The sequence below is a fragment of the Baudoinia panamericana genome (assembly GCF_000338955.1).
Source record: "Baudoinia panamericana UAMH 10762 unplaced genomic scaffold BAUCOscaffold_4, whole genome shotgun sequence".
Lineage (NCBI taxonomy): Eukaryota > Fungi > Ascomycota > Dothideomycetes > Mycosphaerellales > Teratosphaeriaceae > Baudoinia > Baudoinia panamericana.
The window spans coordinates 1,464,675-1,481,302 of NW_006911260.1; the positions used below are offsets into that span (position 1 = coordinate 1,464,675).

The 16,628-nt window shown below is 57.5% G+C and overlaps 9 protein-coding genes across 9 annotated transcripts; 5 read left to right on the forward strand and 4 right to left on the reverse strand.

Annotated features, from left to right (window-relative positions):
* Positions 1 to 68: 68 nt before the first annotated feature.
* On the reverse strand, positions 69 to 2,387 carry BAUCODRAFT_105756 (uncharacterized protein; the record flags this gene model as incomplete). The annotated part of the gene is made up of 3 exons (XM_007676869.1): positions 1,858 to 2,387; positions 569 to 1,808; positions 69 to 280 (listed from the first exon to the last, which is right to left on the reverse strand). Exons 1-3 carry the CDS (start codon positions 2,242 to 2,244, stop codon positions 69 to 71), a joined length of 1,839 nt encoding a protein of 612 aa, XP_007675059.1. The 5' UTR covers positions 2,245 to 2,387.
* A 171-nt stretch (positions 2,388 to 2,558) lies between these two features.
* On the forward strand, positions 2,559 to 3,942 carry BAUCODRAFT_146972 (uncharacterized protein; the record flags this gene model as incomplete). Its single annotated transcript, XM_007676870.1, has 2 exons — positions 2,559 to 2,589; positions 2,642 to 3,942. The coding sequence occupies 2 exons, from the start codon at positions 2,559 to 2,561 to the stop codon at positions 3,940 to 3,942; spliced, it is 1,332 nt and encodes a 443-aa protein (XP_007675060.1).
* A 216-nt stretch (positions 3,943 to 4,158) lies between these two features.
* Positions 4,159 to 6,757, reverse strand: BAUCODRAFT_426388 (uncharacterized protein). The gene has a single exon (XM_007676871.1). The coding sequence runs from the start codon at positions 6,547 to 6,549 to the stop codon at positions 4,423 to 4,425; it is 2,127 nt and encodes a 708-aa protein (XP_007675061.1). The 5' UTR covers positions 6,550 to 6,757; the 3' UTR covers positions 4,159 to 4,422.
* Positions 6,758 to 7,005: 248 nt separating this feature from the next.
* Positions 7,006 to 7,536, forward strand: BAUCODRAFT_32489 (uncharacterized protein). Its single transcript, XM_007676305.1, has one exon. The coding sequence runs from the start codon at positions 7,156 to 7,158 to the stop codon at positions 7,360 to 7,362; it is 207 nt and encodes a 68-aa protein (XP_007674495.1). The 5' UTR covers positions 7,006 to 7,155; the 3' UTR covers positions 7,363 to 7,536.
* A 110-nt stretch (positions 7,537 to 7,646) lies between these two features.
* BAUCODRAFT_32491 (uncharacterized protein) lies at positions 7,647 to 9,362 on the reverse strand. Its single transcript, XM_007676306.1, has 2 exons — positions 8,091 to 9,362; positions 7,647 to 8,024 (listed from the first exon to the last, which is right to left on the reverse strand). Exon 1 carries the CDS (start codon positions 9,009 to 9,011, stop codon positions 8,136 to 8,138), a length of 876 nt encoding a protein of 291 aa, XP_007674496.1. The 5' UTR covers positions 9,012 to 9,362; the 3' UTR covers positions 7,647 to 8,024; positions 8,091 to 8,135.
* Positions 9,363 to 9,978: 616 nt separating this feature from the next.
* BAUCODRAFT_67531 (uncharacterized protein) lies at positions 9,979 to 10,839 on the reverse strand (the record flags this gene model as incomplete). The annotated part of the gene is made up of 1 exon (XM_007676492.1): positions 9,979 to 10,839. One exon carries the CDS (start codon positions 10,837 to 10,839, stop codon positions 9,979 to 9,981), a length of 861 nt encoding a protein of 286 aa, XP_007674682.1.
* A 142-nt stretch (positions 10,840 to 10,981) lies between these two features.
* Positions 10,982 to 12,483, forward strand: BAUCODRAFT_121320 (uncharacterized protein; the record flags this gene model as incomplete). Its single annotated transcript, XM_007676872.1, has 3 exons — positions 10,982 to 10,996; positions 11,105 to 11,651; positions 11,708 to 12,483. 3 exons carry the CDS (start codon positions 10,982 to 10,984, stop codon positions 12,481 to 12,483), a joined length of 1,338 nt encoding a protein of 445 aa, XP_007675062.1.
* Positions 12,484 to 12,596: 113 nt separating this feature from the next.
* On the forward strand, positions 12,597 to 13,503 carry BAUCODRAFT_426426 (uncharacterized protein). Its single transcript, XM_007676873.1, has 2 exons — positions 12,597 to 13,318; positions 13,395 to 13,503. The coding sequence occupies exon 1, from the start codon at positions 12,715 to 12,717 to the stop codon at positions 13,306 to 13,308; it is 594 nt and encodes a 197-aa protein (XP_007675063.1). The 5' UTR covers positions 12,597 to 12,714; the 3' UTR covers positions 13,309 to 13,318; positions 13,395 to 13,503.
* Positions 13,504 to 14,731: 1,228 nt separating this feature from the next.
* On the forward strand, positions 14,732 to 16,555 carry BAUCODRAFT_67314 (uncharacterized protein; the record flags this gene model as incomplete). The annotated part of the gene is made up of 4 exons (XM_007676474.1): positions 14,732 to 15,343; positions 15,422 to 15,906; positions 15,968 to 15,969; positions 16,023 to 16,555. 4 exons carry the CDS (start codon positions 14,732 to 14,734, stop codon positions 16,553 to 16,555), a joined length of 1,632 nt encoding a protein of 543 aa, XP_007674664.1.
* Between the last annotated feature and the right edge of the window lie 73 nt (positions 16,556 to 16,628).

The window sequence follows — 16,628 nt, forward strand, 5'->3', positions numbered from 1 at the left end:
GAGCTCAAAACTGTATTCCTTCTTACGCTGGCTACGATAATATGGGTGTGCTGGCACCATCGACAGACTCAAGCCGCCTGCATGCTGCCTTCAGCATCGCACGGCGGCTCCAGATATCTCCCCTCGCCGACTTTGGGTTCGATTTGCAGGCGGCGAAGGACTTCACGATGACCGAGTATAGCCATCACGATTCCAATACTCGGCCCAGGCAGGCCATTACAAAGTCCCTGCCTCAGGTACCGCATCACCTCGGCATGAAGCCGGTGTTTCTTCTCAATGCCTTCCTTCTCCAATTCCAGCGGCGAGAGGCGTCCTTGAACAACCCCTCCTTCCGCAGCAATGGTGGCAAGGTGGGCATAGCATTTGCCATACTCTTCGTCAGTGAAAGGACGACCGGTCTCTGTATCGCACCTCGGACAGTTCCGGCCCGCCTCGATGCACTTTGCGTTAGAGATATCGCCCGCTATGCTGTCCATTACCTGGTACTGGATCTTCGCATGAATCCGATCGGACATATGATCGAACCACATTCGTCCGTCGGTAGCCGCATCCGCGCTGAATATTGGACTATTGCTGTCCATTGGGCCACCGCGTCCGAACAAGCCTTCACGTTCCGCGGCATGCACTAATACCGAGAGGACGATGTCAACGTTTCTGGTAAGCCTCGTCCCGTCGAGGTACTCAGGATCAGTACGTCGTTCGGAAGAGAAGAAATAACGATTCCGTTCCACAAACTGCTTCACCGTCTGAAACATCTTGCCGTCGGCGAGCAGGATGTCCTCACAGTAGTCCCTCAACTTCTCGTCCTCCGGGAAGCGTTCCTTCACCTGCGGGAACCGCAGCACGACCTCCTCCACGATCCGATCGACGAGGGAAGCTAACGAGCTCCGATCGCCCGTCGACCTAACCTTCTCACACCGCCGTGCCACATGCTGCTTCTGCAGAAACCACAACTTATCGAACTTCACCATCGTGTTCCCCTTCGTCAGCTTCAAGTCAAAATGCTCAATCAATCCCTGCATATCAAAGACATCGTTCCGTGTAGGGTTGCTCCACCCAAGCAACGCAAGGAAATTGACAAGGGTTTCGGGCAAGACGTCATGCTCTGCGCGCATATTTCGCACATCCAACGCCAGGTGTGCGCTGCGTTTGGAGAGCTTCGCCTTGTTCTCGTCAACCAGCAGGCCGACGTGCGCGAATAAGGGTGGCTGCCAGCCGAAGGCTGAGTAGAGATCGTAGTGCAGGGGTGTGCTGGCCATCCATTCCGAGCCGCGGATGACGTGGGTGATCTTCATCAGGTGGTCGTCTACCACGTTGGCGAAGTGGTAGGTTGGCGTGCCGTCGGACTTCATCAGGATGACGTCTGCTACGCTGACGCTCACTTCATCGTCGCCATCGGATAGGTTAGCAGCGACGTTCTGTTTCAGAGGTTGGATCTTGCCGTATATGAGATCGGGGTATACACGTTTCGGATCCGGCTTCGCTCGCTGAATCTTCACTGTGAAGGGCTGCTTGTTGTCGAAAGCGCGGTCTTGTGATTCCTCGCTTGACAAAGACGAGCAATTCTGGGAGCAGCCAGACAGTACGAACTTGGCACTACCTTGAGTTCGCGCTTGCGGAGTGCAGAAACATCGATAAGCCGAGCCAGCATTTAGCAGCTCGTTGGCATGTTGCTGGTAGATGTCATTGCGTTCAGACTGCTTGTATGGACCGTACGGTCCACCTGCTTTGGGACCTTCGTCCCACTGTAGACCAACCCATTCTAAGTTTTCAAGCAGGCGCTCTTCGGCCCCTGCAACGAGCCTTTTCTTCGTAAGTCAGTGCACGAGTGTATGTAAGGATAGAGAGAGATCTTACTTGATCAGTGTCCTCTATACGAACCAGAAACTGTCCACCTGTTCGTTTAGCCAGCAAGTAACTGAATAGAGCTGTTCGTAAACCTCCAATGTGAAGGTCGCCTGTAGGTGATGGAGCGAAGCGGGTTCTGGCCGGTCCATCTGGCAGGATAGGTTTACGCGTGAGACCAGCAATGGGAGACGATGCGCTTGTAACGTTGCGCTTGGCATTGTGTTGTCGTATGTCCAGTCTCGCTGTTGTTTGCCCTCTGCTGAAGGTTGTTGCCCGAGACACATTATGAAGTTGTCGCCGATACGCCTGACGGGCTTGCTGCTGGCATGTCGAGCAGATCCAATCTGTACTGCGCAAGATGCCAAACCACGTCGGAGCGGATGTTGTTCTTTTCATACCTTGTCATAGCCAAAGCAAGGGACGATGCTGGAGGGCAAGTTTCGGAGACGTGCTTGGGAAGACGCGATATTGCTCGAGTCATATCCGCCTCGACACGCGCCACGACTGACACGAGGCGGAGTTATGCGATCTCAAACGCCGATGCGGTTCGAAAGTCATCATCATCAAACATTTCCCTGCGAGTCAATACAACCGCTATCGAGTAAATTCCTCACCACCCACTCACGCCTCCCGCATCCAAGCATGTCATAATCGCGAGTCAGCTACCAAACCCTACACTTCACCACAATTCCAACCATTCGACCGCCAACATGAGCACACCAGACGAACAGGACCTCTACGGTAACAAAACCCCCAAATACCCTTCACGACCACTCTCTGCTAACACCACCAGAGCTCCTCTCCATCCCCCGCACAGCCACCAAAGCCGAAATCAAAAAAGCCTACCACCGCGCCGCCCTAACCTCCCACCCGGACAAAGTCCCCTCCGAGCAACGCGAAGAAGCCGACCTGAAATTCAAAGCCATCTCGCGCGCCTACGAAATCCTCAGCGACGACGATACCCGGCATCTGTACGACGAGCATGGTATGGCGGCGTTTGAGAAGGGAGGGGGGATGAATGGCGGCGGGGGTCCCGGGGGCCCGGATCTGGACGATATACTCGCGCAGATGTTCGGGGGCATGGGCGGGATGCCCGGGATGGGCGGCGGGATGGGCGGAGGGGATGGGATGGGAGGTGGGGGCGCGAGGAGGAAAGGAGGCAAAGGCCGGAACGAAGTGCAGCCGTACGAAGTCACGCTGGAAGAGTTGTACAAGGGCAAAACGACGCGCTTCGCCTCGACGAAAAAGGTCGTCTGCGCCACCTGTCGCGGCACGGGGGGCAAAGAAAAGGCCAAGTCCAAGCCCTGCGACAGCTGCAAAGGCCGCGGCCAAACCACCCGCATCCGTCCCGTCGGCCCCGGCCTCGTCACGCAAGAAACCGTCCCCTGCGCCACGTGCTCCGGTAAAGGGAGTTTCTACGCGGACAAGGATAAATGCAAGAAATGCAAGGGCGCGCGGACGGTGAGCCAGAAGAAGATCCTCGAGCTTTACATCCCGCCCGGGAGCAAACAGGGGGATCGGATCGTGTTGGCGGGGGAGGCGGATCAGGATCCCGATGATAGTGAGCCGGGGGATATCGTGTTCGAGGTGGTGGAGGAGCCGCACAAAGTGTTCCATCGCGCGGGCGCGGATCTGCAGGCGGATTTGGAGATTGGGCTGGTGGAGGCGTTGACGGGGTTCAACCGCGTCGTGCTGCGCCATCTGGACGGGAGGGGGATCCAACTGCACGTCGAGCAACCGGCGGGCAAAGTGTTGCGTCCTGACGAAATCCTACGGATTCGAGGCGAGGGCATGCCGGTGAAACGATCGGATTCCCGCGGGGATCTGTACCTGACCGTCCGCGTGACGTTCCCCGAGGACGGATGGTTGAGGGATCCGGCCGCGGTGGAGCGGGTGAGGGATGTGCTGCCGAAGGCGGAGGGGGCGCGGTTTGGAGTGGGCGAGACGCCGGAGATGGTGGATGAGGTTGAGTTTGAGGCGGTGGAGAATCTGGAGGGGTTTGGCGCCGGGTCGGATGATCCGCGGGCCGGGGCGGAGTGGGAGGATGAGGATGGGGAGGCGGGTGGGCAGGGGGCGCAGTGTGCGCAGCAGTGAGCAGGGTGTTCTGGGTGTGGGGTGAGGGTGGGGGAGGGGTTGTTTGAGCATAGCGTGGGCGTTGCGGGGAGTGCGTGATCGATGAGTGTGTGGGACGATACCTTGACGTGAACACGAATCGGTACACATCTCAATCCTTTGTTTTAGAAAACTGCTCGGCAGCCGGCGAGCAAGTTCGTGTGGAGAAAAGGGGATATGCCATGCTTCGCTAACATTATCAGAGCTAACCATGCCTCATCAACCCCCAGCAGATCACCTCGTACCGATAAACCCCCGGATTCCCAATTCCCTTCATCCATAATCCAGTTCGCGCATCATAGACGAGCCAACCACAAAGTAAGTCGGCATAGCCAAGTCAAAAACGCCTCGGCATAGAGCAATGCCCGGTCCCACGCTATGCTCGCTAGCAATACTCCACACACATCAAACGCACAGCTCGCTCGCTCGCTCGCACGCCCGCATCGATGCCGGGTCACGCGACTAATGATGCGCATGCGCATGATGATGATGTCCACCATGATGATGCCCACCATGCCTCCTCCCATGCCTTCCGCTCCCACTTCCCCCCTCCCCCACTGCTCCCTCCCCCTCCTGCCCGCCCTGCCCCTGCTGCGACTCAGCCGCCACACACCAAAACCGATGGCTCCCCCACGCCCCCTTCTGACACTCCTTGCTGCAATACTTCGTGCGGCGACAGCGTCGACACTTGGCAAACTGCCGCGTGTACTCCTCCCACTTCCCGCACTGCCAGTACGCGCACTGCCGGATGCCGCCGCGCGTGTCGTCCTTGCGGCAGAGGTTGCGCATCACCACGCCGGCCCAGTATTGCATGTCGCCTTGTTGCGGACTGGCGGGGCTGCCGGTGGAGTGGCGGGAAGATGAGTGCGACGAGGAGGAGGAGGAGGAGGAGGGTTTGGCGGTGAATTTCTCGATCAGCGGGAAGATGTTGAAGGCTTTTTCGTCCGGGCTGCGTTTCACGAATTCGTTGTCCCAGTCTTCGTCCAACTCTTCCTGCGTCGCCGCGACGTGGGTGGAGGGATCGTACTCCGGGTCTAGCAGGCGGAGCTCGTTCTCGCCGATCTTGAGGCGCGGCACGAGGTGCGATTTCTGGAAGTAGGCGCGGAGGTTGCAGTATTTGGAGACGTAGGCGAGGAGTTGCAGGGACATGAGGACGTCTTCGTCCCGCGGCATGGCGGCGAGGATGCTGGCGGGGGCGGCGGAACGGTCGAAGTTGCTGGTGAGGCGGGAGGGGTACCAGGCGGGTGGGAGATGCATGTTGGGTGGGGTTGCGTTGACGGGGTTCAGAGCTGCGGCGGGGAGTTGGGTGGGTGGGAAGGGGAGCTGGCCGCCGACTCTGCCGGCTTGGGTCGGGGTTGCGGCGGGGTTGACGATATTGACGATGCTACCGTCCGTGGCGGAGCGGTGGGTGATGTTGAAGGTTTCGTCGTCCGCGCTGGATAAGTCCGGGACGGCGACGGTGATGGCGTCTTGGGGCGGTTCGAGGAGGCTTTCTTCGTCCACGATGTCTTCCATGACGATGTCGGTTTGGATCTCGACGACGGGTTCTTGCTGCCCGTCGGGGTCGGCGGACTCATCCGAGGGACTCTCATCGGGTTGGCCATCGTCGTCGGAGCCCGACACGGATAGCTGGTGGCGGATGGATGGTCGCCGTCGAGGCCGCAGTACACTGGCACCCGCTTGAGGACTACTCGGCCGCGCGACGGGTGTAGTGGGGCTCTGTGGCTGAGAGCTAAGGTCGCCGTGCATGGTCGGCATCATGGACGGCAATCGGTCGATGTCGCGGACGGGTCGAAAGCCAAATGCTGAACCCATATCGCCGTGTGAAGGAAGTGCTGATAGTGGCGTGTCGCTGGCTTGTCGGCTACTGCCAAGGCTGGGCGAGGAGAACTGCGAGCGGCCGGCGTGCGAGCGGTGATGGTGGTGGTGGTGGTGTTGGCGTGGGAAGGTGGTGCGCTCGGGTGGTGAGCTCAGCGACATGATGGGGACGGGTCCGGTGGGCGTGACTTCGCTCGTCGGGTCGTCCTGCTCGGGGTTGTTGTCGGGGTCTGGAATCGCAATGGGAGGTGGAGCGTGGCGCCGTGATCGAGACGTGCCATGCTCCTGCCCTGCCGAAGACACGCGGCTTGAAGACCTCGAGAAGCCCTTCGCGGCGGAGCCGAAGGGACATTTGCGCCTGTTCTCCACCTCCTGCCTCTCCCTGCACTTCTCCACGACCTGGAAGTAGTTGTCGAGTATGGTGGCGATGATGGGCACCATGTCCGCCTCGACGACCCGCGTCCGTACGGCTTCCGAGCCTCGCACGCCGATGTTGACTATGCACTGGAAAGCGAGATTCCACTTCCACATCTCCATCATGTCCTTACTCCTCCCCTCCTTGAGGATGCATACCAGCCGCTCGATCCCGCCATCTACGGTCAGGATATCGCGGATGCGGCCGGAAGAGGTGGTGAGGTAGGTGAGGTTGTTGAGGGAGTTGATCAGGGGTAGGGTGGAGGTGCAGTCGAGCGCGCGCCGGTCGTAGAGGGCGGTGGTGATGCCCACCGAGGCTTTGTTCGCATTCGGGATGCTGAAGTTGACCTCTCTCATCTTTGCGCGTCACTCACCTCAACGCCCGCCTGGTCGCGAGGTCGCTGCTTGCTCGATGGAGGCGAAGGTGCAAACTTTGACGGACAGACTTCGCTTGGCGCCACTCCTCGCTTGCCGTGGTCGAGTGTTTGCCAGACTCGCCCTCTGCACGCCAAACACACCTCCTTGACGTGTCAAACTGCACTGTCTCGTTCGCCACCCTCGTTCGCGCCGTCGTGATTAGCTCAGCAGGCTGAGCAAAGATCAAAGGCGGGTGTCGGAGCTGCTCCCTCGTAATCCAGACAAAGGACTCGCAGTTTGCACCCGGCGCCTCTGACTCAGCCAAGAGTCACCGACGACCACCACTTCGAGTAGCACAGCGACTCGGGGAGTGGAGTATCGCAGTGCAGTGCGGTGCGTCGAGGTCGCGGGTGGGGATGTTGGCGGTGTTTGCTCAGATGCAGGAGTCGAGATCTCGCCGGTCGGGGAAGCGACACACCACACAGCCTTGCCCCCTTCTCCTGCCACTACACTATCTCTCTCTCTCTCTCTCTCCTCCCACACAATACACAGTCGTCGCCAGCGTTGCTTCACTCAGAATACGTAAGACCTCCACACAGTGTATATATGGAGAGTGTGGTGTGGTGTGGTGATGGTGTTGGTGTTGGTGAATTTGGCAGGAGTGGAGCTTGGTGGAGGTTGGGTTGGGTTGGGGCTGTAAAGACGCGGCAAAGGCACAGAAGCCAGAAGCAGCACTCGTGCCCCGTCCCCCGTTCCCTTCAACTTCTCAAACCCGCCAAGACAAAGCCCTTCCGGCAATCTCAGGCGAACTAAAAACAGCGCACGACCTCAGGTACCTACGCAAAGGCACATGCATGCATCAAGGGTTCCAGTCCAGCCTTCTCTTGCCACACACACACACACACTACTAATCCACATTCGCAACAACTGTCTCACCCCGATTCACATTCGACCACACTGTTTGCTTGCTTGCTTGCTTACCCTATCACGCCTCAACATCAAGCGATACATGTAGCTTTGACAGGAAAGGCAAGGGAAGTGGAAGGGAACTGCCGGCGCTTTCAATCTGCTTACTCTATCCACCACTCCAGCTCGCTGCAGCCATCCCATCCCCATCAGTGGCGCATCCGTCGGCGGTCGGCAGCATCGGCCCAGCATAGCCGCCTTCGGCCGCGCGTGGTGTGTCAAGCCGCTCGCTCGGACGATGGGGGCGCGATCTACGAATCTTCTTCCATCTTCTGTGAAACCGCTTCAGTTTGATTGAAAGCAATATAATGCATCTGAATGAGCAGCCGTTTGTGTCGTAATCTTGGCTGGGGAAGGGAGTTGAATTTGATATCAATGCTACTTTGGTGTGTTTAGTTGATTACTTCATTGACGATGGAAGCGTGTTGCATGGTGAAGTGCGAGTTGCGATACCGTTCACGCGGATCAAAAAGGCGCAGGGTATGATGCACTTCGCCCTATCGTGCGAGGTAAGAATTACGACCAGGTACAGTCACGTATAGCTCGAGGAGAGAAAGTAAAAAAGCCCAACTCAGATGTCACCCTCAGCCAGCAGACACCTCCACACATCAGACAGTGACTCAAGATACCTTCTCATTACTGCTACTGAGAACATCCCACCCAACCAACCTCCAAACCTCCTCCGTAAACCACTCGCGAACATCGACCTCACCCACCTTAGGCATCGGCAGTGCCTTCTCGGGCATGCCGGGCATCTTCAAGCAATCCATTAGCGCATCGTCCTGCCTGTCGCCGAAGGTACACTTGAGGAGAGTCCTCTGCAGCTTCTCCCGCGCGTGAACGGCGAGAGAAGCTTTCGACACGTTCTTCGCGGCGATGTGTCGCGGTTTGCCGGTTTTGGTGAGCATGCTGCTGCCGAGGTGGGTGGGGGCGAGGGTCATGAGGCGGGTGAGGAGGTGGAGGAGGTAGGGTGCTTGCATTCTCGCTTGTTGAAGCTCAGGGCTGTCTTGCTTCGCTGCGAGATGAGGCTCGTCATGAGTAGTCTCACCACTGGTTTGGTTGTTCGCCATGATCTCCGCTTCGATACCGTCCCCTCGGGACTGTCCAAAGACGCAGGTATACAGGCATGCACCCAGCTTCGTCAACACGCAATAGGCGAAGCCTTCGAACATCTGACCATGACCTTCGGACGTGGCGTCCAAAAGAGCGAGCATACCGCAGAGAAAGCTCGTCATGGCGTTCAAAGACGGCATGTCTCTGGCACCGAGCTGCTTCGGTTTCTGAGCTCTCGAGCTCTTGCCTTTGCTGCTCGTGGGTCGCTTCCCAGTGCCGGACGAACCGTCCTCCGAACCGACGCGGTTTAGCTCGGCCTCAGGGGCGGCGCTGAACGTATCCAGTAAGTCCGCGAACATCTTAACGTAGGCGTAGACGAGCTGTCCCTGCATGTCGGCACCGTCCGTGGCATCGTTGACGCGGTTGAAACCGACGATGAGCATCGCAAAGGCTCTGGCTCCGCCCGTCAAGGTTCTCTTGAGGACGGTGGCGTCAGTTGACGTAAGTATGAAGCTAATTCTCACGGCTTCCTTAATCGTAAGCTGCAACGATGATGCAGCGCGGCTGAGATGGCAAGTCAGTGGGGTTGCCTCAACGCGCTGCCGGCTCTTCAGAAGCGTATGAATGAGATAGATGCTGCGCAGGAGATTGTCGCCTTCGAACCTCGTCAGTAAAGGCATACGACCTGTCAGCGACATCCCGCAGCCTACCATTCTCGCCCAACTCCGGCAACTCAACAGCATCAACACCCGCTTCAACCGCATCACTAGGCACCTGCACCCTCACCCTCTTCGGACTACGCGGCACCAGAATGACATCCTCATCAACCTTCTTCCTCTTCTTCAGTGGCCTACCCCCCTTCTCCTTCTCCTTCTCCGCCTCCGCCAACCTCGCCTTCAGCGCCTCAACTTCCTTCCGCGAGTCAATCGCATCCCCTTCTGCCTTTCTTAACGCACCTTGCGACCGCTCATACTCCGCTCGCCAATACGAAGAGCGGTCGAGGTGGCGGTGAGTGGAGGTGAGAGCGTCGCGCCGACGGCCTTTGGCGATGTGTTGACGGAGGAGGGCGATGTATTCTGGTCAGTATTAGAAGACAGAAAGCGATGCATATCCTTGGCATGTGACCTTTGATGCCAAGACCGTCCGGTTTGGATAGCACGACGGAGATGGCGAAGGCGATGGCGCGGTCACTTGGACAAGTTCGACGGAGGTCCGCAGTGCTTGAGGGTGGAATAGTCGGCATGGCGTAGACGAGAAGCAGCGATGGATGCTTAGCTTGCGCAGAATTGCCGCAGTATGGATTGTCTGGTGAGGTCGAAACACCTGAAGTCCGAAGCCTCCCAATCCGTCAAATAAGGAAGGCGCGCTCGACATCGACATCATCCACCGTACTTTCCACAACCAGCACACTCAGGCCGACATCGTAACATCTCCCACCGCTCCCCCTTCGCTTGCACGTTCCAACCCCTCCATCATCCTCCCCCAAGCCCCCAACCTCACCCCCGGCGCCAAATCCTCCTGATGCTCCTCCAAAACCCACTCCAACGCCTCCCTCTCCACCACCACCCTGCCAAGCTCCAACAAATCCTTCACATCCACGTCCCAAACCTCCAACGCCCGCGCCTCACGTCCCATCCTCTCCCCCTCCAGCGCCCGAAACAAGCCCTCCCGTCGCTCTAACGTGACGAACAGCGTCCGCCCGTCCGCGTGACCGAATCTGTTGTGGCGGAGTAAGTCGCGGGTATAGCGTTCAAGACTATCTTCATGCACGCCGGTGATGTCCGCTTGCCCGTCGATGAGAAGCAATTCGCCTTTCCGGTAGCGGTAGGAGAGTGCTGTGCGCCATGCCAAGTGATAGATCTTCTTCGGTAGCCCCGTGCTGAAGTCTCTGGGTTTGGGTCCGAAAGCCACACCACCTCCCCTTAACATGGGACTTTTCTTGTCACCCAACCGCGCCTTGCCGCTTCCCTTCTGCGGCCGGATTTTGTGCCCCGAGCCGTGGATTTCGGAGCGCCATTTAGTGGACGCCGTGCCTTGGCGGGACATGTCTCCTTCGAAGATTACGGCGCGGTGGAGGATGTCTTTGCGGAGCGGGAGGAGAAGGTGCGTGGATGGGTAGGCGACGAAGGATGATGGTTCCATTGAGGGGAAGGCGTGAGTTGTTAGAGTGGCGGTTTGCAGGAATGGGTTGGGCTGAGGCTTGAAGCCAGGTGTGGGTGCGGGTGGAGGTGTCGAGGGTGTGGTAGCTGGTAGGGGTGCTTCGGTGGCCATGGAGCGGGTGAGGCATCGTTGTGCGTGATCTGGGTGAGAGAATGTCCTGATGCCATTGTAGAGAGTGTCTGTCGACAGTTTCAAGCGTTTGGATGCCATATTCGCAGTATTTCTGGACGGTATGTGGTGTCGTACGGATGGTATGGCTCTCTCGGAGGTGCAGCTCTTTCGCCGCAAATTGTTCGGCCAAGTCAGCTCGCTGCGCACGAGACCACCATCTCACATACAGTCACGTAAGAAATCACTACGTTTGACAATGGAGAAGCCTTTAAGACCTCTGGCACGGTGCACTAGATGTACGCGTCACGATAGAATACCTCGCTCTACCCGATCCTTCACCACCACCGCCCCCTTCCGCCTTGAAACGCAAGAGCAGGCCCCATCCTCAAGCGACCCACCTCCACCACCTCCCACGACTGCTACGAAGCGACTCCGCGATCCATACAAAGTCCACTCCAAACACACGGAGCGCTCCCTCCTCATCAACCAACACCTCGTTCCCATTGGCTCCCGCCGGCGTCGCGCAGCCATCAACTCCACCTCCCAGATCCCTTTCACCCAGCTGCCTTACCAATGCTTCCAAGAAGCGCGCGCTTTCTTGCTAGAAGACCGGAACGAGAAGTTGGAGCAGATACGGGTGGAGAGGGAGCGAATCGCGAGATTGAAGACGAAGCTTGCCACGGTGGTTGCGGAGCAAGATCGATGGAGGGAAGAGAATAGGCTGAGGAGTATGGAGAGGAAGTTGGAGGAGTTGAAGATCCTGGCCGATATCAACGATCCGGTTGTCAAGAAGAAGTTTGAGGATGGGATGGGTGCGTATCTCCATCTCTCTCTTCTAAAATGATGCGGCTAACGGTATGAGTACTAGGCGACATGAACAAACCCATCTACCGCCACCTTGCCAACAAGCAATGGCGGTCCTACAAACGCCCCCTCCTCATGCAACGCATAACCACCATGCACGTCGTCCCCGACGTTCTGCAAGCGATTGACCCCGTCGTCTCCACCTCCCTCACTTTCCCCGCCAGCAACAGCAATGGCTTCAAGCGCATCCAACACGGCGAGTTCGTTGACAGCCTCACCTCCAAGCGAGCGCCTAACATGGTCATCCAGCCGTATGACAAGGGCACAAGGCTGGTGACGATTGCGGTCGTGAATGCCGATGTTCCGGATGTGGAGAAAGACGGGTTTACGTACCGGTGTCACTTTCTCGCTTCGAACATACCCATCTCGCCGACGGATACACGAGTGCGGTTCGGAGAGTTGGATGAGGGAAGTCAGGTCATTCTCCCCTGGCTACCCGCTTACGCGCAGAAAGGCGCCCCGTACCAACGCATGTGCATCATTGTTCTCGCTCAACCGGCGTCTGATACTCCCAGCCCCGAGTCTGCCTCTCAGACGCTAGACGTGGGGAAAGTGAAGGAAGCGGGCCGGTATACTGAACGGCATGGGTTTAACTTGAGGTCATTCATGACCGTGCATGGGCTCAAGGCGGTAGGCGTAGATTTGTTCCGGACGCAGTGGGATGAGGGGACGAAGGAGGTCATGCAGTGGGCGGGTGTTGTGGGATGGGATGTTGAGTTTAAGCGGAAGAGGGTCGAGCCTTTGCCCTACAAGAGGAAGAGTAGTGAGAGGTATCGGTAAGAAGATGAACAGGGATGTCGGTTGGGGTGTATGTATGCTGTGGCCGTGTGTAAAAAGTAGAGAATTAATCCTCCTCTGGGAATCCGATGAGTAACCACACTGGTGCGTGCCTTCCTTGAGCGGCGACGCCAAGCTGCCCCACATTCTGCACCTTTAATCCGTAGAGTACTACTTCACAATCTAGTCTTCAATGTTACTTGACCAGCTCGCCTTCCGCCGCCATCGACCACTATGTCCTCATCATCTATAGCCCTCCCCGGCCACAACCTCGGACCAATAGCCTCCAACAACGTCGGTCCTGGCACGCACATCCACTGCTCCCATCTCTTCGCCAGCATCGCCGGCAGCGTCATCACCACTCCGCCCCCGCCGAAATCAAAAGCAGCCCCTACCGTCTCGATTGCTCAGCCTCCTCTGCTGCCAGAAGTAGGAACACTAGTGCTAGGCCGCATCACGCGCACCAACCCGCGACAAGCGAACCTTTCAATTTTAGCGCTTTACCCTTCCGCCTCCGCCGCCACTACTGACCCGGTTCCCCTGGCGGAGCCTTTCTCAGCCATCATTCGCCAACAGGACATCCGCCTTACCGAGATCGACAAAGTCAAAGTCGCCGAAAGTTTCAGAGTGGGAGACATTGTCCGCGCGGTGGTGATTAGTTTGGGAGACGAGAGGAGTTACTACGCCAGTACGGCGAAGAACGAGTTGGGTGTGGTGATGGCGTGGAGTGAGGCGAGTGGGGAGGCGATGTGGCCCGTTAGTTGGAGGGAGTTTGAGGATCCGTCTACGGGAGTGAGAGAGGCGAGGAAAGTCGCTAAGCCGGTTTGAAGGATGGAGGGTGAGATATTGGCCTGCACGTTCAATTTGGCGGACAGCGCGAGGATCTGACGTGTCGCCGGGGATGGCATTCATAGGAGAGTGCATGAAAGCACTCTAACTCCCTTGCACTCGAACATCATTGGGCCCAACACGCAGATATCCCCCCCGGGACATTCCATCATGCCACATAGAAACAGCAGCTTTACGATCTCGAAGCCGACTCACAGTCCTACGCGAGCTGCGCGGCTAATCATCAAGCTCGGCGTGGGCGAACAGCCAGTCGCTCTCCACGACCATGGACCTGGCCGGATTACAGCTCTAGCATGGAGTCAAGCATGCCGATAGCAACGGGAGGCCGTCTCCACATGTACTACAGTGAGATATTTGACCTTCCGTCTCCGGCAGGGACAGGTTCAAGCGGGCTGCATTTTGCACTGTATGGTAGCAAGCGAAGTGGTGGGACAAGGTCGCCGAGGGACCATCCGCAACGCTTGGAGTACGTTACCGTACAGGTCGTGTTTCAAGGGCACAGGGTCAGGGTTCATGGCAAGGCATTAATGGAGAAGGCTTTGCGGAGGGTTGGACATGTTAGGGAGCAGCGGGCTATGATGTGCGAGGTCGGAGGGAGCACCCTATGATGGGGTCAAGCTGGGATTGGTGAGAGGGGGGCTTCCGTGGTGATGCGTAGGGAAGTGTATTTGTCCATAAAATTCGTGGACTATGTAAACAAGTATAGTAGCATACTCGTAACGTCCCATACCATGAGAACCGAGATCGAAGCTGTTAGGAGCGAGATTCATGTAAACCACGTGATCGTGTTTCAGAGTTGTAACATAAGCATTTCCCCAGAAGGCTTGGGTGGCGCTTGCCCCTGATTTGTGCGGAGTCTCGAACCGTCCGTCAATCGTGCATCACCTTGTTACACCTCCATCTAATCTTCATGCAGGCCTTCAGTCACTGATTTCAGGTCAGGTGCTTCCCACACGATTCTGTATACCAGGACCGGATCATCACACATCCACTATACTTCAGCCAACCTGCTCGAACAGTCCGCTGAGGCCTACCGAATCAAAGCAGGACAATTAGGAATGGCTACTTCTGGGCTCGTGATGAGCCGGAACTTCTGATCGTTCGTCCCGTACCAGGATACTCAGGATCGCCGGTGATGCCTCTCGCACCACACACGCCACTGCATCTGGCATCTCCAGCTTCCAACACGACAACAGCGACGCAAGACTTCGGCGACAACATGCCGTCGCCACGACGCGCCGGGACCATGCCCGCCCAGCACGTTTCGCACACATCCTCAATCTGTCTTCCACCGTCCGCTGTTCCGCCGCAATCGCCGACCATCACCGACCATCCCAATCGTGACCGTGACCGCAGAGGCAGCGTAGTCTCCCACTTAAGCTCCACGTCTTCTCCCGAAGGGATGCGACATCGTCGGCCCACGCGCACTAACACTGTGACGACGTACCACGAGGAGACGAGCCAGGCGACTTGGCTGCCTGGCGCTGAACCCGGTATTGATACGGCAGTCGCTCCGGAGAGGCTTCCGGCGCATTTTACTAACCTGACCGCCGCGTGTGATATTCAGATTGTGGATTTCTCTGATTCCGAGATCCATCACGTGCACGCTACGAATGCCACGCTGGACGAGGCGCTGATGGAGGATCGACCAGAGGGGTCGCTGTGTAGATGGGTCTCGGTGAATGGGCTTGATTCGGATGTTATTACTTCGCTAAGCAACAACTATAACCTGCATCGACTTGCGATCGAAGATCTTATTCAATTGCACTCCCGGACGAAAGTCGATTGGTACACCGACCAAGCTTTTGTCGTGCTGACGTTGCAGAAGTTGGTACGACTACATCAGCATAGGGGCCAGGATGGGAAGTGTGACTGCCCCGCTATGGAGGATTCGGAAGATGGTAGTAGTAGCGACAAAGATGACTCTGCGGGGGAGCTTGCTGGTAAAGCTCAATCCCGCCGCTTCTCACCGGTGTCTTTCTGGTCGTCGTCAAAGTCCAAGCGGCACCAGGATGTGCTTCCACGCTATCTCGACCGCGACAGAGATGGCAAGGTGGACGCCTATATACGTGCGCATAGTGGGTTGTCGGAGGAGAGTCCTATCAAGCCCATCCGTACCCTCCATCGCTACGAGAGCGCGCAGATCCCCGAGCACACGGCCTTCATGGAGAAGCACAGTGTGCTTGCCGACGAAGAGCTAGCGGTCAGCGTGGAGCAAGTCTCCATCTTCCTCCTAGCTGACAACACCATCATCTCTTTCTTCGAGCAGTCTGCGCAGGACGTCGAGACGCCGCTTCTAACCCGGCTGGACAGCCCAGAGACTATGCTTCGCCGCAGTTGCGACGCCTCGCTCATGCTGCAGGCGCTCATTGACGCGATTGTCGATCTCGCCGTTCCGGTGAAGGAGGCGTACAACAAGGCGCGAAAGGAATTGCAGGTCGATGCGATGACGTTCCCGGATATTAAGACGTCGCGGAAGTTGCATATTTTCGGAGAGGAGATTGATATGCTGCAGAATCTGTTCAAGCCGATCGTGCATCTTGTCAATGCGCTTCGCGACCATAATGCTGAGCCGCTGTTGCCCAGCCTCGCCTCCTTCAATCAAGCCAGCGAAAGCAGAGCAGACGACCCGCCCGAGTCGTCCGCAAGCGAACCCAAGTCCTCCACACCTCCAGGCATGCATAAAAAGCAAGCGCCCCGCAACCGCGACGGCATCCCCGCCCCCATTTACAACCGCTCCATCTCCTCCGATGCCCTCCGCCGCCACAAAACCCTCCACCGCACCCCAACCTCCACCGCCACCACCATAACCATCACCCCGCTCGCGCACACCTACTTCGGCGACGTGCTGGACCACTGCATCACCATGATCCAAGCGCTGGAGCAAATGGACGCCTCGGCCCAAAACATCTCCACGCTCATCTTCAACACCGTCGGCGCGAAGAACAATAACTTACTCATGATCTTTACGGTTGTGACGGTCCTGTTCGTGCCGCTGACGTTTGTTAGTGGCTACTTCGGCATGAATTTCAACTCGGGCGGGGGCATTGATCATCCGTTTGCGTGGTTTTGGGTTGTTGCTGGGCCGGTGCTGGTGGGGTTTACGGCGTTGGTTGCTGTGACGGCCGGGTGGGATTGGATTAAAGATCTGTTCGTCAAGAAGGGAATTCGGAGGCTGAGGCGGAGAAGGGGGAGGGATCGGGCGAGAACGGGGAGGAAGGTGTGATGATTGGTTATCGTCGTCATCGATATTGAAGGTTATGATTTGAACCTCCATGGCAAGCGACGGTGTCTTGGCG